The following is a 27535-nucleotide window of genomic DNA, read 5'->3' on the forward strand; positions in this document are numbered from 1 at the left end:
GCCCTGCCTCTCACGGCATCCAGTGGGCACCAGCTCCTGAGGACTCGCCTCTCCTCTTTACTTCTCCACTTTGGTTTGTGACAGGATGCTTCCAGGAAGGAGGTTTCTCCACAGGTGACTGTTCAGACTGTACAGCTCTCCTTCTTAGGAGACAGAGCTTCAAAAAAATGTATAACGTGAATGTAGCAACCGTAAAGGTTTATTGTTTTTTGTTTTTTTTTTTTTTAAAGATTTTTTATTTATTTACTTGACAGAGAGAGATCACAAGTAGGCAGAGAGGCAGGCAGAGAGAGAGAGGAGGAAGCAGGCTCCCCGCTGAGCAGAGAGCCTGATGCGGGGCTCGATCCCAGGACCCTGAGATCAGGACCCGAGCCAAAGGCAGCGGCTTAACCCACTGAGCCACCCAGGCGCCCGGTTTATTGTTTTTAATGGAGGAAAAAGCTGCTCAAATTTCACTACCCAAACACAAGGGCACTCTGTTATATTACTCCGAGGACAGCAGAGTTTGTCAACAGCTTGTGGTCCGGACAGTGGACACGGGTGCCCAGCTTGGGCCCACCCTGCCACCTGGGCCCAGAGCAGGATAGGGGTCGAGGATGCTGAGACAGCTACTAGGCAGCTCGTTCGGGGACTGCCATCCTATGGCTGTGCCTGCCCCTTGTTGGTCAGGAAGAGGCCTGATGACCATGCCTGAGTGCCACGTTCAAGACAGGTGCGGGGGTGGTGGCCAGAGTGGGAGGGGGCCTGGTGTGTGCACTGTGGGTACTCTAAGCCAGTCCTCCTTGCCAGCAGTGGGCACCAGGGTGGCCAGAACATTGCTTTTATCTGTAGGAGGAAGTCTTCTTGCTTTCATGCTGCCAGGGTTAGGACTGGACTTCCTGGCTGGGAAGCACTGTGTGGGCTTATTGACATTTCTGACCCCCTTCCTTCCACTAACGTGGACTGTGAGGCTCATTTAGCCATAAGAGGGGACACTGCAGGTGAGAATTGTCACCCATGTCTCCAGGGCTTCTTCAGGTCACCTGGATCCCAAGCAGCTAGGTTTTTCGCTCATTCTGGCATTGCGGTTTTTTCCTCTCTCTTCATAGGTCTTCACACATGCCATCTGAGCTCTCTTTGGATTAATTCTTGATCCTCTGCTCACTTTCCTTAAGAAAGTGTGTCTTTGTGTGTGAGCACATGCTTTGCATCTTACTTGAATCCCAGGGAGGCCTGAGTCTTTGTCCTGTTTCCCTATCTCCCTTGTGTCTAGAACAGGGCTGGGCCCAGACTGGTTGTTCAGAACGTGTTTGTTGAGCAATATTTGAAATGCATCCCTTGAATTGAACACTGGAAATTGGGCATATTTGTGAGTAAGACACCAGCCCTGGGCATATTTGTGAGTAAGACACCAGCCCTGAGCAGACTCCTGGTTGCTGTCATCGAGCTCTCAGTGGGTGCCTGTGGGACCTTCGTGGTTTCCTGAGCTCCCCGAAAGGAGAGCATAGTGTCGAGATCAGATGTGATCTGCTTTCCCATCATTCAGTCAGCTTTAAACTAGAGCCTTTGCTAGGCTCTAGGTGATGGGGGAGGGGGAGGCATCCGTGCATAAATGCAGTGGGATGGATGGTATCAAAAAGGTGGGTGCACAAAGCTCTCCGCAAACTCCACCCTGGGGCCAGGGAGGCTTGCAGGAGGAGGTCACAGCAAGTGCAGTCCTGAACATGAGAGCAGTGGGCGAGGCAGGGTAGGGAGTACAGACGGAATGTCCAGAAGGAGCAGCAGTGGAGAGGTGGGAATAAGGAGCAAGGTTCCCCCAGTGGTTGGTCTCAAGGTGTGAGGCCAGGAGGGGAGCTAGGAGGAATGGCAGTACTGGTGGGAGGTGGTATTGTGTGCTGTGCTGAGCAGCTTGGCTCTGTCTTGGTCAGATTCTTTTCTTGGCAGAAAGAGCTTTATGTGCACCTGAGGTCTGCATGGTTTTGCTTAGGGGAACTCGGGACCCTAGTCCCTGACCACTCTGCTGTGCCGCAGCTGGCCCTAGCCTTCTGGCTGTCACTATAGTTGGGAAAGGGTCATCAGGCTAAGGTCAGGAAGGGGCTCAGCCTGTTCTGGCAGACAGGCTTCAGAGTGATGCCAGGCTGCTTCTCTGGCCTCCACGCAGGCCTTACAGACTCCTGGGTGCCCAAAGAGCCACCTTACTCCTGCTGCTTGCCCCTACCCTCTTTCTTCCATCCCTCCCTCCTGGTCCACCAATCTTCTTCTGCAGCCCCTGCCCCCCCCCCCCCCACTTGGGCTCTACTGCGAGTAAGCTCTTGGTTCATGCACAGTAGTAGCAGCAGCCCTGGAGAAGGATGTCGGGTAGGCTGTGGGCTGAGGTGCTGAGTGGCGGAGCAGGTGCAGTCCTTTGTGCACCTTTCCTGAGTGTTTCATTCCATGGTGGCAGTGGCCACACCTTCCTTCTGTGGGCAGCTTCCCTGTGCACCTGCACAGGCCTCAGAGGCGGGACAGCCTTGTGCTGCCATTCAGAGGGAGACCCAGAGCCCTGCTTGCAACCCCTGCTCTCTGCAGCCTTGGGGCCCCTCTGCTGTGTGCCAGCCGGGACATCCTGTTTCACAGAGGAGGAGGCTGGGAGGCTGTGGAGGACTCCGCTGGCAGGGGCAGAGCCAACACCAGGCCCCATGCCTCTTACTGCTGGGTCTGTTGAGTCCCTCACCTGTCTAGCAAGGGCACAGGCCTAGTGAGTCACCTCACTAAGGCACCTTTTTTGCTGGACCACTACCGAGGTGACTTTCTTTCTTTCTTTTTTTTTTTTTTAAACTGAGGTGACTTTCTTTATCTTCTCACCCACAGGGAAAACTGAGGAGTCCTTGGAGAGCACAGAAGGCTTCCGGGCCACAGAGCAAGGCAACCAGAAGCCTGCTGCGGACCCCCCAGCCTCTGCCTGCATTGCTCTCAAACCCGCAGCATCTGCACCTGCCCTGTGGGACGGGAAGAAGAGAGCTGACCCCCCAGGGGAGCCAGCAGCCTTTCCCCAGGGGCTGCCGGCTGGGGCAGAGGAGCAGCGCCAGTTCCTTACGGAGCAGTGCATCGCCTCCTTCCGCCTGTGCCTCAGCCGCTTCCCCCAGCACTATAAGAGCCTCTATCGACTGGCCTTCCTCTACACCTACAGCAAGACCCACCGGGTGAGTGAGCTGCTGGCCCACTTGGGGCAGGAGAGGGCTTTGATATTCCATGGGCCCATGAGCATCTGAGTGTTGGTAGAGCTGCTCAGGATCTTTGTAGAGGAGCATGGAAGGGATGGGACAGGAGAGATGTAGAGGGTGGGTCCATCCAAGAGTGCTCCAGCTTTCTGGGTGAGAGCTGGTGAGGACTGTGGGTTGCAGCAGGGAATCATGGGAGGAGTGGGTCTGAGGATCCCGAAGCAGAATCTCAGGCTCAGGTACTGGCTGCAGGCTGAAGGCTGAGCTGTTGTCTGTGCGGGCTGGTGTAGTGACTCTCATTCAATGTGGCCCCATGTGCACATCCCCCAGATGCCCTACAGAGGCACCCCCTCCTCTGTCCCAGGTCTCTGATGCAGTCTCCGCCTCCTCCAGACACATCTTGTGGTGAGGCCTCCATACCATCATCCTGCCCCTGGGCTTGCCTCCCCAGTGCAGCTGCCAGAACCATCTTCACAGCCTCTGCTGCATGGGGGTTGGGTGCTGACAGCCTCCTCCAGCTCTTTTTGGAAAGTAGATGATGTAGCAATTCTTTAACAGCTGTGCCCCAGGCTTCAGCACTCTTAGGGGCTTCCCGGCCAGACTGCTTCTGCTGGCATGTCGCATCTGTGCAGGGAATGTGGCACTTGTGCTCTTCTCCTTCCTCATGCACCTGGGAGGCACTGGAGAAAGTGTCTTGGTCACAGCATCTGCCCCCACTGAGCTCCATTCTAGGGGACAGGCGGATTTTAAAATATGCAAACAAGCAAATAAAGCTAGTCCCATTGTGACACATGCTACGGAGAAGATAATGGGGGACATACAGGGGTGGGGGTGCTGCTGCAGCGCCATGAAGGCACCCATGAAGCTGAGACCTGTAGGGTAGCCATAGGCAGAGTAGGGAACAGTGGGCAGGTTGGAGTACAGGCAGAGAGTCCCAATCAGGCAAATTGTCTGGGCATGTGGCAGTGTTGGGTAAGCCAAACTGGTGTGGGTGAGGGCCAGAGAGGGCCAGGGTGTTGGGGTTAAGCAGGGGCAGCCCTTGGAGTCTGGCTGTAGTCTGTAATTTTGTGTGGCTCCCCTACTCAGTAAGGTCCAGGCTCAGAAACTTCTTCCTCCCAAAGACGACTCCCCCCCCGCCACCGCCTCCCCATCAGCCTCTGTGAGACCTCTGAAGAGCCAGGAAGGGCAGTTGGCTGGAGGGATGGATGCTGGCTTGGCACCAGTTACATGACAGGAAGTTGTTACTTGACCAAATTCTATTTGGGGACTAGGCACAGGTAAGTACTGTCATAGTCGTGCCTGCGCAAAGTTCTCACGTGACTTGGTTGGTTTCTGTCAGAGCAGAGCAGGGGAAGCTGGTATTGGTGGGCCTGGGGAAGGATAGGATGTCTGCCTCAGGGCATCTGGCTCTCCTGGCTGCCACTGAACCGTCTGAGCCTAGTTCCCTCGCTGGCCAGCCTGCATTTTGTGGTGGACCTTAACCTCTGGTGCCCTGGGCCTTCGGAATCCAAGTAGACCTGTGTTTTAATAAAACCCTCTCTGCAGCAGTCTTCAGGGACTAATGGCCGCTGCTGCCCCTGCCCCCCACCATGTTCCAGTACTGCTTTGGGAACTTTCCTTCTTCTTTCTTTGAGAGGAGCAGAGCCCCATTTAGGAAGGGACACTAGCATCCATCATCGGGATCTCTGCCGCCTTGGGTATCCCTCTCTTCAGATGCTCCACCCAAGCAGCCATGCAGCTTTTCCAGCTATGGTCGGCTCTTAGCAGCACTTGGAGCTTCCTGTGCTGAGCCGATACCTTCCCCACACTGTGGCAGGTGGTCTTCTCCAGAAGCAGTCGCTTTGACAGAATTTGGGGTATGAGGTGCCTATTAGGGAGGGATCAGCCACTATGGAAGGGGGGTGAAGATGCAGGGTTAGATGGAGGGAGAGCTGAGTTGCAGTGCTGCCCCACAGAGCCCCCAGCCCCTGCCTCCCTATTGAATGGCTTAAAGCTCGAAGGAGATGATGCATGTAAAGGGCCCCACCCGGTGTGAAGCATAGGCTGCCATTTTCCCTGCCTGTCCCCTTGCTGGATGAGGTTTTTAGAAGTGGAAAATAGTATCTATAATTTAATCTATAATTAAAAATTAGAAGGGGGATATCCACTGTTCTGCCACCCTAAAACAAAAGCTATTTTGTATGTGTATTTTTTCCAGTTCTTGTGCACACACGCCATTGACTGTCACTTCTGCAGCTTAGGATACTTGAGGTCCAGGAGCTGGGGGTCTTGGTCTCTCTCCAATTCACATCTGGATACCTGGTTCAGGGTCCCACAGTGGCGAGTGACAGACTGGCATTGGCTCAAGTAGCCTCATCCCGGCCCAGTTGCTCCATTGCTCCCCCCCGCCATTAGAGCATCTGTGCTCAGTTTGCCATTTTGTTGCTATTTCTGTGAATGTCCCCCAGGTCACCTTGGTCACCCTCTGATGATCTGGTGGGTGGGTGGACCCCAGTGGATCCAGCCATCACTGGAGGCTGCCTTGGCTTCTTTCCCAGAAAACCTTCTCACAGCCATCACACTCTGTTTCTGTTGGCTCTTCTGTTAGCTGCATTCCCAGACTAGGTTCCTGGGCTTTGAGAAATGGAATGCTGGTCTTGATTCCGAGGAAGACCCCCTTTCTTACCTGGCAGTTGTCTGTGGGTGCTGGATATGCCTCAAGAGCTCTCCAGGCTACCACACCCTAGGCCCTGGTGCACCCCAACTAGCTCTACTGGCTCCTTTGCTGACTTGATTCAAAGACATTTGCTGAGCAGCAGGTGTCACCCAGCTTGAATGGCAGGTTGTTAACACCTCACTGCACTGAGAGCCTGAGTTAAGGCTGATCCTGTCTGGGGCATGGCCCTTGTCCTGGGGGCTGGGCATGGTTCTGCCTAGGCCCTGGGTGTCATTTTGTCCACAGATCTGGGGGACACAGCCAGTGCTCTCAGTGACTAATGTAGAACCATTAGCCGACAAGCAGTGACTGCTTTCCAAACACAGCTGTTTGGTAACAGACACTTCCCGCTGTGTATATTTAACAGCAGCACATTTCTTCATAAAATCCGCCTATGGGCTTGGCAATGGCATTTTCCTGTTGCCATCTCATGGCTCAGTGGCCAGCTGGCTGGAGCATCCATTATCCCTGCCTTCAGAGAGGCCCCCTGGGGCTGCGCAGGTTGACTCCAGATCCTTTGGGTCTTTCAAGTTTTCCCAGCTGAAGAAGCTCTGCTCTGTTCAGAGGCTTCACACCCCAGGCCTCTGCAGAGAAACTACCCTAGGGTGCAGGGAACCATTTGCTTAGCTGTTGGCAGCATGATTTGTAGGGGAAGGAGAGGGAATGTGGGCTCTGAATGTGGGCTCACCTGGGTTCAGATCCCAGCTGAGCGGGGGGATGATGTCAGGGCTCTTTTCTTGTGGTATTTGCGCAGGTGATGGGGTGAGGGGTTGGGGGCCTTCCCATTGAGCCTCTCACCAGAGCCCATTTCCTCAGTGTCAGCATCTCCCATGGCTCCTAGCCCGTCTACTAGGTCTTCTGACTGGAGCTGGCTGGAGCTGCCCGTGAGGGACCCTTGCTGCCTGCCTAAGGCCTTGCTCCTGCCCAAGGTTGGCTTTGCTGTGCACAGGCTGCCCCCTGGGTCTGCCAAGGCAGGCCTCCTGCTATTCTACTCTGAGGGCCAGCGATACCTGAGGAAGCAGGGCTCCTTAATGCTCTCCTCACCCTAGGGAAGATCACAGGTGCTGTTGGCCATAAGGACCCTAAGTCTACCTATTACATCACCTACAGTTTTCAAGATTACAGTCTCCACCAGGATTTTGAGACCTAGACTGTCAGTCTATGCTCAGAAAAACCTGTCTGTTGGAATCCATGTGAACAGCCCAGTAGAGAGACCACATGGCATTGGGACCTTCTTTTGTGAGGCTTCTGAAATTCACTAATGAGATCCATAAAGAAGTCTGGGGTATGGGTACCCCTTTCCCAGTTCCCCCCACCCACTGCCTGTGGCTCAGCTGGGGAACTTCAGCACCTCCTGCTGTAAGGGGTCTAGGACAAAGTGGGTTATAAGTTGGTTCCTAGAACCAGATAGTCTTGAAAAAGAACAAACTTAGAGGATTCATATTTCCCAATTTCAGAATTTGCTACTGATCCACAGTAATCAAAACTGTGAATATTATTTAGCTTTAAAAGGAAGGGAATTCTGACACGTGCTACAACGTGGATGAGCCTTAAGGACATTACGCTCAGTGAAATAAGCCAGGTACACACAAAAAAAATCAAACACCCTATGATTTCACTTACACGAGGAAATAAGTCAAAATAAGAGCAATAGAAAGTGGAATTGGTGGGGCGCCTGGGTGGCTCAGTGGGTTAAAGCCTCTGCCTTCAGCTCAGGTCATGATCCCAGGGTCCTGGGATCGAGCCCCGCATCGGGCTGTCCGCTCCGCGGATAGCCTGCTTCCTCCTCTCTCTCTTTCTACCTGCCTCTCTGCCTACTTGTGATCTCTGTCTGTCAAATAAATAAATAAAATCTTAAAAAAAAAAAAAAAAAAAAAAAAAAAAAAAAAAAAAAAAAAGAAAGTGGAATTGGTGTTTGCTAGGGGGTAGGGAGAGAATGGGGAGTTGTTTAATCAGTATAGAATTTTAATAAATTCATTTCATAAAATGGAAAAGTTCAGAGGTCTGTTGCACAACAATGTGAATATGTTTAACACTACTGAACTGTACACTTAAAAATGGGTAAGGTGGTAAATTTCCACGTGTTTTGTACCACAACTGAAGATAAACAGTGTGGTTGATTCTAGCCTAGGAGTAGGTATATGGATAACGGACTAGAACTGGGAGCCCAGAAACAAAGGCATACATCTACGGCCAACTGATTTTTGACCATAGGTGTAGTTTGACCTGGCAGTGGTTTCTCAGATAGGGCATCCAAAAGCACATTTTATTTTATCAAAATAAATACATAATAAGAAATGTGACACCATGAAAATTAAAAACTGGTGCTTCAAAAGATAGTATTGAAATGAAGAGATGGTCCATACCAAGGGAGAATTGTTTGCAGATCCCATGCAGGTGCACCTGGTTTTACTGTGCTTCATGTGACTACACCTCACAGATACTACGTTTTCTACAAATTGAAGGTTTGCTGCAACCCACTGTTGGACAAGTCTTTCAGCACCAACAGCAACTGGTCACTTTGTGTCTCTGTGTCACATCAGAGTAGTTCTCACAATATTTCACACTTTTTCATTATTATTATATATATATATTTTAAATATTTTATTTATTTATTTGACAGAGATTACAAGTAGGCAGAGAGGCAGGCAGAGAGGCAAACAGAGAGAGAAAGGAAGGGAAGCAGGCTCCCTGCTGAGTAGAGAGCCCGATGCGGGGCTCAATCCCAGGACCCTGGGATCATGGCCTGAACCAAAGGCAGAGGCCTTAACCCACTGAGCCACCCAGGTGCCCCGTCATTATTATTATATTATAATGATCTATGATCAGTGGTTATGACTTGCTGAAACTCAAATGATGGTGAGCAGTTTTTAACAATCAAGTAATTTTAAATTAAGGTCTATACATTGTTTTTTTAGACATAATGTTATTGCACACTTAATAGACTATAGTATAGCATACACACAACTTTTATAAGCACTGGGAAACCAGAAAGTTCATTTGATTCCCTTTATTTTGTTATTCACGTTATTGTGGTCCCGAACTGAACCCATGGTACTTCTGAGGTATACTTATTTGTGATAAGGGACTTGTGTTTAGAATATATTTAAAAAACAAAACAAAACAAAACAAAAAAAACCTCTTACAGCTCAATAATTAAAAGACAACCCAGCATAAAAGTAGGCAAAGGATCTGAGTGGACATTTCTGTGAAGGAGATATACAAATGGCCGATAAGCACAGGAGAAGGTGCTTAACACCATTAGCCATTGGGAAAAGGGGACTCCAAATCACACTGAGCTACCACTTCCTACCTACTAGTCTGACTAGAATCAAACATTTCAGCCTCTCCTCCTGGGGGTCTGGGGGTGAGCAACCACCCCCTCGCTAGCAGTTCTGTGGGCAAGGGAGTTGGGCACCAGGGCTACGTGCCCCCTTCTTAAAGGTTAGAGTTTGTAAACACTGGTGCTTTCCAGAGGAATTTTTCTCTGGGGACCCTCTTGTTGAAATTACTGCCTTTCCTAAATTTACTTTGTTTTGTGCTCATTGCTCGGTCTCAAGTTGGGGATTGTTTTTCCCATTCTCTGTTCTTGCTGGTCCTCCCAGGTCCCTTGACATCTTAAGAGAAAGGTCAAGAAGCAGATTCCACTGCGGCACTAAGGCAGCCTGGCCTGGGTCAGCTCCTCGGTCTTGTTTTGCACAGCACCTGGCCCAGGCAGGGTGAGCGGGAAATTGAGGCTCTGAGGAGACAGCAGCTTGTCTTGAATGCCTTGGTGAGGATGTGGCAGTGCCTGGAGCTCCTGGGGCTCAGATGTTTCCTTTGCCTCTACTTTCCAAGTCGGGGAGACCGAGGCCTTCTAACTCACGTCCCTCACCTGGCTGGGTGGCTGGATGCTCAGCTTCTTGCTGAAGCCACATGGTTACTGACTGGCTACTTCAGGCTGAGCCAGGAAAGGCTTACTGAGAGCCCTTGTGTGGGACACTGAAGCTTTAGCAGAAGCAAGGCTGACATGCCAGCTCCTGTGAGCACAGTGGCCTCATGGTAATTGGGCAGCTGCCAGTCAGTGTGGCAGGAGGCAGGCAATGAGCCAGGGGTGCATGGCATCCCAAGTGAGGAAGGAGAGGAGAGGAGAAGGGCCTCTTCTATGGAAGAGCCCACTGTCCTGGGGCTCGGTGCACAGCTGACCTTTGGGTCCCAGGCTGGGGCTCTGCTCATCTGTCCCCAGTGCCCAACTCAAGGCTTGGCTTGCAGTCAACCTACACTTGACCAAAAGGTTTTCCTCCCACCCTCCAGGGTGAGCGTGAGCCTTGCTCACTCTGCTACGGGATGAAGCCTACCTTGTGCCATATGGATTTTCCCCTCTGAGCTGGAGGGGCTCTCTGACAGTTAGCATCCACATAGTCACCGAGAGGTGGCACCTGGGTAAGAATTGCTCAGGAGCCTCCTTTGTGGGGGGAGATGTGGTCAGAGGTCTTGAGGGCCTGGGGAGGCAGGAAGGACCTGTGGGGTATCATTCTGAGGTTAAACCAACCTCAAGGCCATATGTAGAGAGTGGGCAAGTATGAGATGGGCAAGGAGCTATTCAGCCTGCCCTGATCATAGGCCTGGCCCTTCCCCAGACCCTGTGATTAGAGTGTGTCCCCCTCCCAGAACTTGTTCCCTTCCCGGTATGCCTGCTGGAGCCTGAGCCACCCCTCCAAACAGCTCCCGGAACCTCACTCAGGCTCAGTCAGTTAGACAGCTGGCTTCTAGTTCCAGTCTGTGACAAGTTTCCTAAGTTGTCAGGTGGGCATAACAGCATCTCTGCTGTAGGCTTTAAGTTTTATTGTGAGGAAAAGTGAGTTCATAGTGCTTTCCCAGCTGGGAGACATTCATACCAATGATGAGCACAGAGCCTGACTCACAAGCCCCACGTGCACACCTCTCTGATGGGAGCAGCAGCCACTGGCTCTGAGCAGTGCTCTAGACCAGCTCTGGTGGGCCTTTGTCCCTGTCCAACTGTCCTCTCAAAGGAAGCTGCCTTAGTGTCCTGGCTGAGCCCTGTTGCAGTGCCTCCTCCCAATGGTAGATGACAAGGCCCTGTCAACGTGGCAGCCAGTGGGATAGCGGCCTGGCCGTTCCAGCCCCATCAGACCAACTTCTGTGGCCCAGAACCTGTGTAGGGTGAGCCCAGCCCCAGTGTCTGTGTAGGACTTGTTTGGTGAGAAGCTGCCTCCTGCCAGGAGAATCTTGACTGTGCTGCTGCCGCCTGTGATCTCTGGAGAAGCTGCTGAACTTTGACTTCAGAGTCAGCCTATGCTCTGGTGTGAGCTTGGGCAAGAGACTGGCCAGCCGGGCTGTGAGCACGTGCCCCTCACCCATCCATTGTGGGTAGTTTCCCACCTGCCTGTGCTACCAGTTCATGTCCAGACCCTGCAGAGTCAGATTAAATGAAAGCCTGTGAGGAGGGCCATGCATGGTCTGACTGGATGGCTGTGAAGGGATTGACCTTCCAGGCTGTGACACAGCCACCCCAGGAGACCCTGCTGCATACACACAGTGTCCCAGGAGCAGGTGGTAAGCCGCACGTTCCAGGTCAGACGGCAGGACCGGGCACGATGAGGGCGTGCCAGCCAAAGAGCAGGGTGTGCCCCACCATTCCCTCAGTCCCTTCTCCCTTTCTGTATGCACAAAATGATTCCAGGCCCCAGGCTCCCCATGCAGAATCCCTGGGATGCTGCTTATCCTAGCTAGCCAGGTTTTTTTTGGTTGGTTTGTTTGTTTTTTTAAATGGGATTTGCAAAAGGAAATTTGAGATTTGTCTCAATTTCAGAATCTCTATTATGCATTTCAAAGTCTTTCTGCAACATGGTTTGAAGATTTTGCTGTGCCTTTGGGGAGGAGGGACAAATGGCCCCCATAAGGGCCCACTGTCTTCCTTGTTCTCTCTCAGGAGGAGGAGAGGTATGGATCCCAGCAGTCTGAATGGGTTGAATACTCTGCTGGCGGCACCCATTATAAATCATACTCAGTTTGGAAGAAATCACTACCACCTTGTCATCTCATAGACCATGACAAGGCCAAACCCCTGTATTTTAGTACTGTCCTATGTGCATCTCTGCAGGTTCATTCATTCAACAGCTGTCTCCTGCATTGTCACATGCGAGGCCCTTGCCTAAGGGCAGGGATACAGTGGTATGCACAGCGAAGCCCCTCCCCTTGAGTGCGCACAGAGGGAATGGAGAGTAGAAACACACCTGATGGTGGTTAGTGATGCATCTGGGAGAAAGATGACGCTGGTAAGGGGGTGCAGTGGGGCAGTGTGGCTCTTTAGGCAGGGAGGTCTGGGAAGGCCTCTCTAAGCAAAGGCCTGAAGCAGGTGAGGGAACTAGGCAAGGTGATACCAAGAGAGGCTTCTGGGTGGATAGCATAGCCCAGATGTGTGCCTTGAGATGGGAATGGGCCTGGCAGGACTAGAATCAGCTAGAAGCCTATGTGACTGGCTGGGGGTTGGGGTGTGGGGGGAGATGTGGTCAGAGGTCTTGAGGGCCTGGGGAGGCAGGAAGGACCTGTGGGGTATCATTCTGAGGTTAAACCAACCTCAAGGCCATATGTAGAGAGTGAGAGGGTTTGCCAGTCATGCCTCAGACGGCTCTATCCACCTGCTAATCCGAAGAGCCTTAATGAAGGAGTGATTTACAGGGGCCTGGGTGGACGTCAGGAACCCACAGGGAAGAGGTAGTGCAGAGCCCTGGGCCAGCCCCGGGCGCCTCTGCAGCAGGCTTCCTGTCAGAGCTGTTCGTCCTTGGTGGCCAACTCTCGGCACCACAGGGAACTTGGGATAGATGGCTCTCCTCTGGTCTCTTCCCTGCTCCACTCTCCCACTGGTGCCTCCTGCTGGCCAAACCTGCTCAGCAGCCCTGGCGTTGCACTTCAGGCTTGGCTTTTCAGGTCTGTGTGGAGAGGGCAGAGGGGAAGCAGAGGGGAGGGTAGAGGGGAAGACCTGTAGGGACAGAGGGGAAGAAGTGGCACACTTTGCCTAATCCAGGGGCAAGGCCAGGTCCTTGGAGAAAATACGGGAAGGCCCGGCTTGGCAGGGGGAATGGATTGCATGGGCTGGGGTGTTCTCCCCAAGGTGCAGGTGAGGAGCTTGGTGCATTTGTGGACAGTTGCTTTCCATCTGCTACCTCTAGCATTCTTCAGCTGACCCTAAGAGAGGCCTGATAGTCACTGCCAGTCTCACTCTCCATGTGGGCAACTGAGGCCCCAAAAGGTTAGTTATATGACCCCCAGGCTGCCAGGCATTTGTTCGTCTGTTCCTTCAATAGTGCTTCAGAGTGTGGCACTGTGGGCCCTTGTGAAGAACTATCAGGCCAATCTAGGGCTTCTGAATTACTGTTTTGAAGAAAGAAGAGAAGGATATCTTGAAAGATGGACTTCATGTTCTAGTTCGCCCAGCATATGAGCTTCCCAACAGCTTCCTTGGGTAAAGGAGCCCAGGGTGCTGGCTCTGCCCCAGTGCTCCTGCTAGGCTGCCCACCCTACCATGCACAATTGGTACTCTCTTGTCTCAGCTCCTCCAACTGACCCATAAGCTCACCCTTTCACTCTTCCCAAATATCTATCACATTCCTTCTGTGGACCCCATCTAGGCCTAGCCCCTGAGGAGCCATCGGTGAAGAAGTCAGATGGTGTCCCTGCCCTCATGGGACTGACACACAAGAGGGTGCAGACAACAAAGCCATTGGAGGGTCAGCAGAAGAGGCTATTTAAGGTGGCCATGGGGCTGTGAAGACTGTATTTGGGGCAGGTGGGAGTGGGGTGAGATGATACTAGGCAGAGAGACCTGTAGGGACCAAGGTGGGGACAGAGGCAGGTATGGCTGCAGGGCCATGCATGATGGGAGAGGGAAGGGAAGGAAGGGAACCTGCATGTGTGTGGGTAAACGAGTTATGGACTGGCTCTCACTCTCAAGGAGCTGAGGCCTTGAAGCAGATGAGTCAGGAGAGTCTCTTGGCCTTATGGCAAGATAGAGGTATCCAGGTGCCAGACAGTGCAGGACGTTGAGGTGCCATGTGCTTCTGGAGATTTTTTTCCCCATCTCTCATCAGGACTCGCCCTCCATCTGCCCCATTTGGGCCTTCAGTGTGTTTTGCCTTCTGTCAGAGGAGGGTCTGTGCACTAAGCTCAGGGGGCCTACAGATCCCAGGAAGATTGGTGCTGTTATCTGGCAAGTGGCTCCATGAAGTTTCTCCCATTTCCAGAGGTGACGGTAAGCTGAGGCTCCAGGCCAGTGGCATGGTGGCAGGTTGCTCAAGGCCTGAGGTACCTTGGAGCTGCACATAACATGACCCCAGGTAGATTTGTAAAATGACTTGCCCACCCTGGGGTGGGAGTGCAGGGTAAGTGCCCAAGCCTTGGAGTCCCTCGGGTCTGGACCAGAATGCAAGCCTAGCTCTGCCGCTTCCTGGCTTGGGGGGCTCGGACCAATTCTTGGACTCCCTGAGTCTCAGTTTCCTTGTTGGTAAACCGGCGATACTGAGGATGAGGAGTCATGTGCTGGGCCCAGCCCAGGTGGCATCATGCCTCTCGCCACCCCGCAGCGTGCAGCTGCAGGGCAGACTCTGCAGTATAGGTGTGCCTTGGTGGGGCAGCTCCCCCTGCCCCCCCCCACCCCCCGCCTGGCACTTGTCAGTTCTCTGGGCAGATTTCCTTGTCTCAGCTCCCATCCGGGGCCTCAGAGAGAAATTAGCTGAGGTCTCCCGTGAGCCTTCTGGACGCTGTGTGCCTTAGCCATTGATCGGCTCTCTCTCGCGGGCCTGGGAGACAGCTGAGGAGCCTTGTTCTCTGCTGGTGTGCAGGGGCCAAGTCTGCAGGAGGCTAATTGACAGTCTTGATCGGGTTTGGCAGGCCTCTGCTTTCTGTACTCAGTTGTCAAGTGGCTGGTTTTCAGGTCTCTAGGAGTGCTGGGACCTCTCCTCCAGCCTCCTCCCTCCCTGGTCCTCCACCTTCTGCCTGACTGTTCAGTTGGGAGGGCTGTCTCAATGCAGGTGTTATGGGAGAAGCTGCAGAGCAGCTTCTGGCAGAAACAAGCCCTCCAGGGATGTGTGTTCCTGTCCTGCCGCCTTGGGGTCTGGAATGAGATGCCTGGCTCAGGGAAGCAGGGTCCCCCACTCTCTCCACCCTGGCCCTGGTGCCATCTCTCTCATGCATCCCCCAAGCCGCATGGAAGTCTTTGTTGTATTTTATTTTCTTGATGTTCTTATGAAAATCATAGCCACCACAGAGATGCTTCTTCAAGTCTTATTTCCCCACACTTCTCAAACTGCTGCTAACTGGGCACTTCCCTTAAATCCCAAAGGAACCCCAGCAGGGTCTTTCATGTCATGACTCCAGCTCTGTTAACAGCTGGGTGCAAACTGTAGCTCAGGTGTCATCTCCCTGAGGAGCCTCACTGACTTACTTAGACTGAACCATAGATGAGTCCCCTTTGTGCCCAGTCTCCATGATCATGGTCAGGTGGACTCACCTGTCATGTTTGAAGTGCAGGTATCGGGGTCTTCTGTCTCATGTCCCTTTCTGTGAGGGTCCCCTTCATGGCTGATTAAACCGGCAGCCTCTCACATCTCACTTGGGAGAGACTTTGAACCAAGTGGCACTGAGACGAAGGGATCGTGGCTGAGTACTGATAGAGGTTGTGAGAGGTTGTGTTTTGGGCTTCCTAGGCAGTTGCCCTGCCTGCTGGAGGTCTGAAGCTTTATCTTCTCTTTGGGTTCTATGTCCCAGAGCCCTGAGGAACCCTGAGAAACTTGAACTAATCTGAGTTGGATCTTATTCCTTGAAATAAAGCACACCTGACCCACTGTTTCCCTGCTCCACACTCCATTTGTCCATGGCTGACCCTCCCTCTCCTGGCAGAAGTATCAGGCCAGGCTTGTAACCAGCCTCAGGAGGCTTCCTAATGAACTGGTCTGGGAGGCGGGACCTCTGAGCCATACTGCTGTGCTCGGCCCTGCTCTGGACATTGCAATATGAACTACAAGTTGATCCCCCTGGCTCATTGGAACTCATAAGCTAAAGGCTGAGACTGAATAGTTCGCTCTTCTTCCTATGTATAGGGCAGAGAGGCCCCTGTGTTCCTGGTCAAGGGCCTGTGCTGAGGGTCAGGGACTGTTGCTGCCTAGGTAACCTCTCTGCCTGTTTCTGCCTCCCCCATATGGGGGCAGAGAAGAGGTGCCTTGGCCTTCAGGAAGCCTCGTCATTCACCATGAATGGCTGTGGCATCAGCCCCTGAAGCCCTAGAAAGGCCTGAGAGTCATGGCAAAGTCATGTCTCAGGAGACTGTAGCTGTGGCTGCCCCTCCCTGACAGCCACTGCGCCTTAGCGAGAGCAGCCTCCACGCGGCCCTTGGTGTGATTCCTACTCTGGGCTTGCCTTGCTGTTCTGATCGGAGTCTGTGAGAGAGGCAGAGTCTCAGTCTGCTCCTGATCTTAGCATGCCAGATGTGTCTGAGCAGGTGTCTGGGCTCAAGGAGGGCTCTGAGCAAAAAAGCAAGCTTCCTAAGTGCAGGATTAGAGGGGTCCACTGTGCAGAGGGCTGTGGACAGCATGTGCCCTCTCGAGTCCAGCAGGGGTTGGCCCTGCTGTTCTGTGTGTTGGGCTGCCCATGGCCCTCTAGTCCCCAGCTCCACATTGAACCTGCTCAGACCAGACTGGGCTGCAGCCATGCTGGGCAAGGGCAGCCTTGACTTGACGAGGCCTCAGCCTTCAGCCAGTCTCAGAGCCAGGCCACGTCCCCGTAGGACATGGCCTTGGAGTCACTGCCAGGCTTAATCATCCAGGCTTTCCCCAGGAGATGATCTCCCTCAGGCTTCCACAGAAGAGCTAGCTTCGTCTGCTGTGAGTGTGTCATCCAGGAGATGCGTGCTTGAAACTTCACCTGTCTCCATTCCAGAGGGATCCTCAGTTCTGTATCCCACCCCATCGCAGCTGCGGGGTCTGGCCTGGTCCTGGGTGCAGAGCAGCCCTCAGCCCTAACACAGCCCCTGGGGCATGTCCCTCTGCAGAGGCAGGAGCAGAGGCTCTGATGCAGCAGGCCAGCAGGGGCCCCCACCCAGCAAGCCAGGGAGCTGGGCTTTGCAGTTCTGCCAGAAGTTGTGACTGGGGGGACTATTTCATAAGTTCAGCCTGACCAATACTGAGCCCAGTGGGAGCAGGTGAGACAGCTTGCAGGCTGAGACATGAGAAGGCATTAAGCAATTGGGACTCGAGGTGATAAAGACCTGACACCAGGGGTGAGAGAGCCAAGGAAGGGACCTGTATGGGGGTGGGGGAGGAGTACTGCTTGGCTGGGGGTGGACTGGTGCTGTGGAAAATAGGAGGGTCTGATGATGGGCAGTCCAGGTCCGGGTCCCAGCTCCTGCCCCCTCCTGGCTTCTCCCTTGTAAGACAGCTGTGTCCCAGGTACTGAGATGAGATGGTCCTAGCGTGGGAAAGACCTGAGAGGGGAAGGGGGCAGGCCAGGCAGCCTGTGGGGAGGGCCTGCCCTCTGAGTCAGTGAGAAGGCCCCAGAGAAGGCCAAAGCCGCCAGGCCCATACCCAGCATCTCAGTTTCCTGGAGTCCCACCTGGGCTAGCAGGCTCTTATTCCAACCTTACCAGGCCCCTGGGCCTGGAGTCCAGGGGTACTACTGCCCAGAGAGAACTGGCCTGAGCACTATGGGTGGAACTCCTGTCCCCTCCCAGGCACTTAGGCCTCTGGCATCCTACAGGGACCAGCTCTTCCAAGCCTAAGGTGGCTGTATTGCTAGCTGTGATGAGTACTGCTGACACCCTGACAAGTCAGGGTTGCCCCTTTGGGCCAGCAGGGGTCCCCCTGAGAGAAGGCAGGGAACTGAGTCCATGTAGCAGCTTTTCAAGGCCAGTCCAGGTGAGGGGTCCCTATCTGCACCCTTCTTGGGCAATATGAGGCCACACTCTCCCTAAGTCAGCTGTGCTAGGCAGGAAACCAGTGCCGGAAATGTACCCCACAGCCAGATGATCAAAGCCCGCAGCCAGAGCTCCCTGGAGCTGTGGGATCGGTGTCTGCAGGAGCCACTGCTCATCGCCGCCCTGCCAACGCAGCCAGGAAGGAGGGGACTGCCTCCCTTCCCCGTGGGCGCCGCGAGCTGCCCACACACTCACTTCCAACCTACTTCTTGTTTCCCCAGAACCTCCAGTGGGCCCGCGACGTGTTGCTAGGCAGCGGTATCCCGTGGCAACAACTGCAGCACATGCCGGCACAGGGGCTCTTCTGTGAGAGGAACAAGACCAATTTCTTCAACGTGAGTACTTTGCCTTCTTGATTTCCGAGGCTGCTTGCTGCACTGCCTTGCGCCGGAGGTGTGCAAATGGCCCCCCTGGGCGGGCGCTCCCAAGACCACGGCTTTGCGGCATCCTTGGAGGGCGGGCAGGGTGGCGCAGTCGAGAGTGTGCCAGACTCAGGAGTGGGGCCGTGCCTGCCGAGCGACTTCTGGCAAGTCACTGCCCCCTCTTGGCGCTGGCTTGCCCATCTGCAGGGAGAGGTGTGGATGGGTTCAGTGTGTTCTCTGGAGCCCCAGATATTCTGGGGCCGCAGCAGGCAGCGGTGAAGGGGCTCCAGGCCCAGGGTCTCCTCCTGGAGCAGCTCTTTGTGCCCCTGTGTGGTCTTGGGCACTTGGGAAATTCTGACCGAAGCCAGCTCTACTGCTTAAAAACCAAGTTTGGCCAGAGCTGGGCTTTCAGCACCCTTCCAGCCTTGATATTCTGGGTAGGGTAAAGACCCACCCCTTGCCCTGTCTCCAAGGCCCATCTGCTTTCCATCCCTGGGGCCCCATAAAGCCCACATCTACCCTTCCTGGCCACCCCACCCAGGCCCATCCCTCTCTCACTTGCTCTGTCCTACACAGCTGGCCCCTTACTCTGCTCCACCAGCAAGTCCTCATCCTCTCCTCCCAGCACAGCCAGCTCCGAGCTGGGTGGCTTTGGCAAGTTACCCAGTCCCTCTGAGCTTTGGTGTCTTCTCTGTATTCCCTGATACCCTGTTACACGTGAGAAAACTGAAGGGTGGGGTTGGCCTGGACAGGAGCTAAGGAGAGAAGATCTTGGGTCTGGAGGAGGTGTGTCAAACGCTGGTTCTTGAGGCACATGGCAGTGGGGGCTTCCCTACTGAGAGCCAGCCAGGCGGTGAGGTGTCTGGGTCCATGGCTCTTCTCTCTCAGGCTCTGACCTTCTAATGGCTAGGCAGGGGCTGTGGAGCCTAGGAGCTCGGCATTTGCCAGCCCAGTCTCTCTCGCTCTCTCTGAGTATTTTTTTTTTTTTTTAAAGATTTTATTTATTTATTTGACAGAGAGAGATCACAAGTAGGCAGAGAGGCAGGCAGAGAGAGAGGAGGAAGCAGGCTCCCTGCCGAGCAGAGAGCCCGATGCGGGACTCGATCCCAGGACCCCGAGATCATGACCCGAGCCGAAGGCAGCGGCTTAACCCACTGAGCCACCCAGGCGCCCTCTCTCTGAGTATTTTATAGACAAGCAGTAGATGTAATCTGTAACCAATCTACACAGTACCAAGGGCTTGCAGAGGAAGAGGAGTTCCCTTCTACCCAGATGGCCAGGCTGCAGCCACCATTCTTCACCCTGTTGTGTGTCCTTCCAGAGGGTGTCTGCCTGTTTGTAATCCAGGGCACAGACATGTACACAAAGGACAAAGTCCACGTGCTTTTGACCTTTGTTTTTTGCTTTTTGTTTTTTTTCACTTAAAAACATATCTTAGAGAGTGTTTAAGAACCAGTTCTGTCTTTTTAATAGTTGCATAGCATTCCCAACATATGGCTGTACCACAATTTACCTCCCCATACCCTACCTACTGATAGGCATGTAGGTGGTTCCTGGTCTTGTTATTTCCATGTTTTGTACATACATCTTTGCTATGTGGAAATCCATTCATGGGATAAATTTCTAGAAACAATTCTGTGGTCAGTGGGTTTGTGGTGCCTTTCAAGTTTTAGAAGACAGTACCCTCCAAAGATCCTTCCCAAACATAGATTCATTTCTTTCAGACCTCTTCTACACTCTGTATTATTTAACTGTTACATGTTTACTCTTTGGTAGGTGAGAAATGCTATCATGTTTCATTTATTATTAGTGGGATTGCCCAGGATATCACATTAGCAGTTTTAATTTCTTCTGTGCCGTTTCTACTCTTGTTAATTTTCTTACTAGGTTGTTGATCTTTTTCTTTTTGATTTAGAAGAACTCCACCTATTAATGAAATGGGCTCTTTGTCAGTGCTGTGCAAGCCTTTTTTTTTCCCTGCAGTTGCTAAATTGAAGCTAGAGCCAGGCAGCTAGCTAGTTTTCCTGAGCTCCTTTATCAAATGAGCTACCGTTAACTATCTGCCTTGAAGAGTAATCACAGGGATCAAGTTATATGATGGGGTAATGACCCTAAATGAGGACCTGGCACATGGTAGGTGTTCCAAGAAAACAGCTTCCTTCCCTCTTCCCTGTCCCATTGTTGGTATTTGCCTTCAGAGACTATATAGTAATGCCGGAAGGAGAGAGCCAGCCTCTGGGGCTTCCTTGTGGGTTGGCATGCTTACACTTCCTAATGACAGAGTTTAGGAGACCAGCATCTCAGATGCCTGTAAACCCAGGGCACATCTGAGCTGGCGGATGGGTGCTCCAGGCCCTTTCCCCACGGGGCTCACTCCCCATAGCAGCTCCTTGGTTTCTGGAGCCTTCCGGAAAATGAGTTCTGCAGAAGGGCAGTCGGGCTGTGCCCATGGGAGAGAAGGCAGGCAGAGCTCTGGGTGAGCCTGGCACCTGGGCAACACCTCCCCGTCACCAGAAGCCCCTGCAGACATGGGCCACCCAGCCTGGCCTGGATGATGTGGCTAGTCTTACCTCTGCCATGTCAGCTATTCATTTCTCCATGCTTCCCAGTAAGCTGCTATGTCATCACCCTCATGCCCTCTCCTGCCCAAGTCTTAGCCACCCACCCTCTCGACTCTTCTCTTTGGAGGTGGGTTGCGGCTCCTCATGCTTCTCTAGCCCAAAATGTTACCCTCTGGACAGAGGCCAGACGCTTGCACCCCCACTTGTGAAGTACCAAGGGACAGGGGCTCCCAGCTGCTTGGTGACAGGATCGCCCTTGCTGAGCCCACCCCACCTGTCCTTGCCTTTGCTGCAGGAGGACCTCAGGGTGGACACTTTCTCCATACCCAGAGAGTGCTGACTCTGCATGCTTTCGGTACACGAACTTGTCTGGCAGATTTGACCAAGTGTGAGCAAATGGTTTCCTGCCAAGTTTCCAGAGGAGCATTTAGAGCCCCCTCAACTGACTCTTTTGTGATGGGGCTGTGGCTCTGACAACTGGGGCTGTAGGTGGGGAGGAGCAAGCTGGCTCTTCTCCTTTCTCTTGTGCTTTGGGGTTACTGCTTTGGCCTGGCATAGGGGCAAAGGCATGGGGCTGCTGGCCCTTGTGAGGAGGTGCAGAGAGAGTGAGAGCCGGGGGCGCTAGGCACCTTGATTGGCCATCCCTCAAAACCCCCTCTGTCCTAGCCACCTGTGCCACCCAAGAGGTTATCTGTACAGCCCCCCTCACCATCCTCAAAGACCCGGGCTAGGGGACCCTCCTGTTATTTATTAGTGCCAATTTCTGAAAATTGTGGGAGTTTCCTAGGGCCCCACTGTCACTGCCAACAGTCCAGACACACAGCAGAGCCCAGGTGCCGTGGCCTTCTCAGAGGTGCTTCTATGTGTGGTTGGGCTCTTCTCTTGTCTCAGGTGTGTGTGTATAAAATCAAACAGGTTCTTTTGCAGCTGTGAAAAGTGGTATGTGCACACACACACGTGCTTTTCAGCAACCTAGGTCTTTTGTTTTGTTTTATTTTCCCCTGACATTGAGTCTGAGAGAAGTTTCCCTGAAAAGGAGCACAGGCCATCTAACTTCTGAAGCTGCCACCCAGTTTTGTGCCGTGCAGGGGCCACAGTCTCCTTGAGTGGGCACAGATATGGGGCCCGGCTTTGTGCTCATAAGGAGGCTGCCGCGGGCCTGCCTGTCCCTGTCTCGGGGCCGTGTTCCTCGAGTCCCTAGCTCTTCTGGTCTAGCCCAGAGAGGTGCTCAGTGTTTGTGGACCGATTACATTCATGCTTTCTCCCTTAACAGCCAGTCTCCCAGCATGTCCTCATGGTCTAGCCAGTGCTGGCTGCTGTGGCGCCCCTGCCCCAGGATGCTTGACAGCTTGCGGCTGAGCCCCACACGCAGGTCCCTCCATGTAGGGCCTCTGTACGATGCCACAGGGCATGTGGGAGAGTCGGTGGACTCTTAAGGAGTTTGGGTGTGTTGGAGGCAGGCTTCCCACTGCAGCACGGGTTTTCCTCAGCCAGGAAAGGGCCAAGAGACAGAGAGGTCCTCTTGGGGGAGCTCGTCAAGGCTGGGCCATGGCTGAGGCGGTGCTGGGTGAAGAGCCAGACAAAGGGCTGGGTGCTGAAGGGCCGGTGAGTGTGACCTGGGCCTTTGATGGCAGCTCTCCTCGTGGGAGCTCCTGCATGGGGGGGTTTAGCAGGCCTGCTACACAGCTGGCTGGGGACCCACAGCCGCGTAAATGCAGCATGTAGCAGGGTGCAGCAGTGTGATTGGATGAGCATGTGAGAGAGAGAGAGGAATGAACTTGGCACATCTCCAGTCCCACTGTTCCATAGCTTGACTGTGAGGGAATAGTTCCCAGCCCACCCCCTACCTCTGCTGTGGAAAATCCCTGCTTGCGGGCCATCTGCCGAGCAAGGTTGGAGCTCCTGGGCCGTGGCTCGTGCTCCAGAGCAGGCTGGAGCCCCAGCTGAGGGCCCCATTACCTCAGCCTCTCCCACCGGATGGAATGGTCTGGTCTCTGCCAAAACCGAGCCAGAGTGGTTGGGGATTGGTTGAGGTCCTGCAGCCCTCCCTGCTCCGCCAGGGCCTGGCCTGAGCCCTGGTGCCTTTTCTTTCACTGCATCAGTCGGGACAGGCGGAGGCCTGTGGCTGTGTGATTCAGAGGTGGTTCCCCAGGCCAACTGTGCAGAACAGAGCAGGGAAGACAGGGAGGCCTGGGGCCAGAGTGGACATTGGGTACGTGCGCATACAGACCCTTCCAAGCCAGTGCCAGCCCTGAGTGGGCTGCCAGGGAGGGAGGGTGCAGGGAACTGTCCCTCTCTGGGCAGAAGGTGCTAGGAAAGCAGGCTCTAAGTACACTGTAGATCCTGAGGGCTTGTCTCCGAGTGCCCAGAAGCTTCTACAGCTTCCTGTCCTGGTGTGTGCACTCCTGGGAAGGTGGGCCTGCAGAGGCTGGAGCTGGCTGCTCTGTCCAGAGTGAACTTCTCTCCCTCTTATAGTTGCTTCAGAAATGTTCCCATAGTAACCAAGCCAGAGATGGCTCTCCTTACTTTCCCAAAATGTTTGCTTATTTTAGCAGGCAGGGTTTTTTCTTGTTTCAACCCAGTTTCCAGCCACTGTGAAAGAAGCAAAGGAAGCTGAGGGCCCAACTAGCACGGCTTCCTGCGTCCGAGACTGCGTGGGGTGGGTAACGGCTGTGGCTCGAGTTTGAGGGAATGGAGGGGAGGTGCTAGCTTGCTGGGACTTGGCTACCTTGTCACGGTGCCACTTCTGCCTCATGTGGGGGTCTGCTTGTAGCTCAGGTGAGCAGCCCATAGCCAGAAGCCCCCAGGGCAGGTCCCCAGACCCTGGGGCCACTGAGAAGGGCACAAACTTTGGACTCAGATGGGCTTGGCTCCTGGTCACTCCACCCCTTCCCAGGCCCCACATAGGGCATGGGGCCACCTGTCGGCAGGGTGGTCACAATTGGCAGATGGAAGCCCTCACCCAGCATATGCTTGGCACATCACACAACTCACACTTAGGATCAGGAGTCAGCCTGCATGGGGCTTTGGGGCTTAACTGTGGATCCCAGTGGTGCTGCAGAAGGGCAGTGCTGGTATCAGAAGGGGCGTGGCTAGAGCCAGCAGTGGGAGCCCCATCTCTCATGGGGCTGGAGCCCTCCAGAGGCTCAGGGCCTGGCCCGGCTGGAGTGGGGTAGCCTGACATGTGGGGCCCTCTCTACCCAACACATGGGCCTCTTTCTGCATGGCCCAGCATGACCTTTGGTGCCTCTCGGTGCAGGTCGTGCTCCCTCCTTGGTCAGTGCTGCATAGTGCTCTGCTGTCTGTCCTCCAGCTTATCGACCTGCCCTCTTCCCTGAGGAGCAATAGCTTCCTGTTCTCCTCTGGTACAAAGACATAGCCTTCCCTGGTCTCTCTCCTCACTTGTGCAGGTCTCCAGGACAAGGTCACGGGCCCTCCAAAACCAGTGCCTCCACATGTCAGAAGCCAGGCGGTTCTGCAGATCCCATCCAGATTCCCTCTCACCAGCCCCCTCTCCACCCTTCCTGGCACCCAGAACCACAAATGACTTTCACTTTGGCCAATCTGTGGACTGATTGGGAAGGCCGGGCCCCTTCCTATACCCATGGCTAGTGCCTCTGACTGCTCCGGCTCTAGTGTGCGCTGCTACCAGGCAGCGGCTCTGTGGTTCCGTTTGTCCTGAGTCCATGTTGCCGAAAGTACTGGGAGACACAGTCACCAGGAGCCATCTTTGTTCTTCGAGGGATTGTGTTGTGTGGTCTCCAGCTCTGGAACCTGAGTGCTCGTTGAGGGCCCTGATTGGGAAAGGAAGAGCTTCCACAGGCTGGGCAGCCAGCTCAGGGGAGAGCCACTCACCAGAGCTGGGGGAAAAGAAGGACGGCCTCTCAATGCCCTGTACCCTATCTTTATCGGCAGGAATCAGTCATACCCCTTCTACTCTAACTTGCTGCCAGTTGGCTGTGTGATCTTGGGGGAGTCACCTCCACCCACCCAGTGAGCAGATGCCAGGTATTAGGGAGTGGCAGGCACAAAGTGCCTGCCTCCTGGTGGGTAGCCCAGCCTCCAAGTCTAATGCACGGCCGGGCCTGAGACAGTGCCCTGGCCCTCGGGAGGGAGCCAGGGCTCCAGATGGAGGCCAGTGGTGCTATGTAGCACACAGGCTCTGGAGCCCAGTACACCAGGCACTCCCAAGCAGGGACCTCATCCAGAACAGTGTCTCTGTCACTTCCCCTCCACCCCAGGCACAGTCCCCTGGCACAGGGCCCAGCAGGAGTGGCATGCTTAAAGACTGAATTCTTCCCACCCTCGAGAGTTCCCTGGGACAGGGTTAGCTGGGAACCAAGTAGTCCCAGAGTGAGGGACGGCAGGCCCCATCCTGGCTCAAGTGAACCCTGGCCAGGTCCTGGGGTCTGTGCCCAGGACATCTGCCTCCTGCTGCAGGGCTTGACTTGGCCCTTCTTTCCCACTACCTGCCCCCTCCTAGTTCCCGAGAGGCACAGTGCCTAGTGGGCCTGTGGGCAGCCCTTGGCCTCACTTAGACCTGCCCCTGGAGCTGAGTCACTGACACCCACCCCAGATGTCAGCCCCAAGTTCGGGGCCTTTTGCAATAGGCAGAAATCAGGGAAGACCAAGGCACGACCCAGAGATGGGGTGTTGGTCTCCACCCAGTTAATTATATCCTATACCACTCCTGACAGCAGCAGAGTCGTCCTGCCTCTCAGCAGTAAACGAGCCCGAGGAGCGTCCGTGAGGGGTGTGCCGGCCTGTGGGGTACTCCAGTGCAGAGTCCCGCCCGTCCTCTCTGGTCAGGGCCAGGGAATGTCGGAATAGGAAGCCCCCCCTGTTGGCAACAGACCCACACCTTTCCTGCAGTCAGTCCACCCACGTCACCTTTGCTGCTCTCAGGACCAGTTGTGACCAGTTCATGTTCCCCCTCTGTCCCTGTGCCCACACCTCAAGGAATGTGTTGGCCTGTTGTTAAACCTGCTGTGCACCAGGCCCTGGGCCAGGGAGGTCGAGTGTCCACAGGCCCATTTCATGGAGGTGCCAGGAAGTAAGGTTCCATAACCCGTCCGTTTTGGAGGAAGACTGTGAGCCTCACTGTCTGGTGCTGAAGCCCGTGGGTGGTAGCCTGCAGCTGCACATGAGGGAAGGAGAGCAGAAAGCCAGGCACAGGTTGGCTCTTACACTGGGATCGGCCCAGCTGCTCCCAAGCAAGAGTGTTGCCCGCATGGTTCATTTATTGGGTAGGGAGGATGGTGTGGCAGTGGCCAGGAGAACATGGGCATCTAGCTCTGCCCTAGCCGGCGGTGCTGGGATTCCAGGTTGATAGGGGCTGGAGTCAGGGGCTGGGCAATGGTAGAGGCCAGGACCACCCCTGGGGGCCATGACTGCACCTTGGGCTTGTGTGGACACCGGGCCTGTGTGGGCATGACTGACTGGGTTGGGCCACCTGTCTATGGTAGACAATCTCTGCCTGGCTCCACCCAGGGGCTGGGGACCCTGAGGCAGAGCACAGCAACAGTGGAGGCTGCCACTGTTGCCACAGGCCCAGAGCATCTGTGCCCAGCCTGGCCCACGGCAGCAAATGGCAGAACTGGCCCCATTTACAGGCTCTCCCTGGGGGCTTTATTTGGGGTTCCGCCTTTGATCCTCCACAGCATGTGTGAGTGGCTTAGATGCTATTATTATCCCCATTGTACAGATGGGGAAGTTGACACCAGCAGGTGCCCTAGGCTGTCAAAATCAAAAGCCCTTTTCTATCCTCTGCCCACCAGGCTGACCTGGCTTCCCCTGTTGGACAGCAGAGCTTGTGACCCTCTTTTCAGGCCCTGTTCTTAGGCCACTCCCTGGCTGATGTGCTTGCTCTGGGTACTGGGAGAGGACGGCACTGAAGGGGCATTTGTGGGGTGTGTTTCTTCAGTGGCGGGGGGTGGGGGTTGGACCCTGCAGAGATCAGTTCCATCTGCACCCTTTGAACGGTGTGCAGAAGCCCAGGGAGTGAACCAAGATCACACAGCTACGCATGTGGTGAGGCTGGAGTCCAAACCCTGGTCTGTCCCTTTCCATGACCGGCTCCTTTAGCTGCCTTGTTGGGAAATCACCAGCCACATCCAGGCTCTCTCTGCTCCATTAGTGATATCTGCTATGGGCATTGGCAGACTGTGTTCTGTGCCTCTGCCCCCTCATTCAGGGGGTGGAGTCCTTTGCCTCTACCTTGCTCTGAGGCCTCCAGGTGGTGAGGTACTCTCTTACTGGGTCTTTGTCACCTTATAGCCCATTTTGTCTTCCTTCAAGCCATTAGAGAGGCCCCCTATTGATGTGTACCCAGGTTCCTGGGGAAGGTGAGCCCACGAAAGCTGTGGGCGCCCAGAGCTCACGGTGGGTTTTGGGTAGGGCTGGCTAGATGGGGAAGGATCATGAGGAGCAAGGGACAGGGGTGGGTTTGTTCCAGTCATATGTAAGTAAGCCTCATCACCTTTGGCCTCCCTTTTGGAACCTCACCTGCTGTCATTGTTCCTCCTGCCCACAGGCCTTTGGCTTCAGTGCCTTCATCGTCCTTTGAAAACATACCGGTTGAGGGCCATTTTGCAGTAGGGGCTTCCCTCTGTGGTCCCCTCACATTCTTTTCCATACACAGGGTCACTGCCCAGCCCAGCCTTCCCAAGCCTACCCTATGTCCTCTTGACCCACCCCTACCCCCTGCCCCCCCATCCCTGCCCAGCCCTGCCTAGGCTGGTCTCCTCCAGCAAGTCTCAGGACCTGCCTGAGCC

General features: G+C 54.4%; 1 protein-coding gene across 4 annotated transcripts in view; it reads left to right on the plus strand.

Annotated features, from left to right (window-relative positions):
- CABIN1 (calcineurin binding protein 1) overlaps positions 1–27535 on the plus strand; it is a 153678-nt gene that overhangs the window by 89960 nt on the left and 36183 nt on the right. For all 4 annotated transcript variants that reach the window (XM_059140630.1, XM_059140632.1, XM_059140633.1 and 1 more), the window contains 2 exons: positions 2830–3161; positions 18061–18174. In XM_059140630.1, the coding sequence (XP_058996613.1) occupies positions 2830–3161; positions 18061–18174 (446 nt within the window). The remainder of the gene's footprint in view (positions 1–2829; positions 3162–18060; positions 18175–27535) is intronic.

The sequence above is a fragment of the Mustela lutreola genome, chromosome 11 (assembly GCF_030435805.1).
Source record: "Mustela lutreola isolate mMusLut2 chromosome 11, mMusLut2.pri, whole genome shotgun sequence".
In the NCBI taxonomy this organism is placed as follows: domain Eukaryota; kingdom Metazoa; phylum Chordata; class Mammalia; order Carnivora; family Mustelidae; genus Mustela; species Mustela lutreola.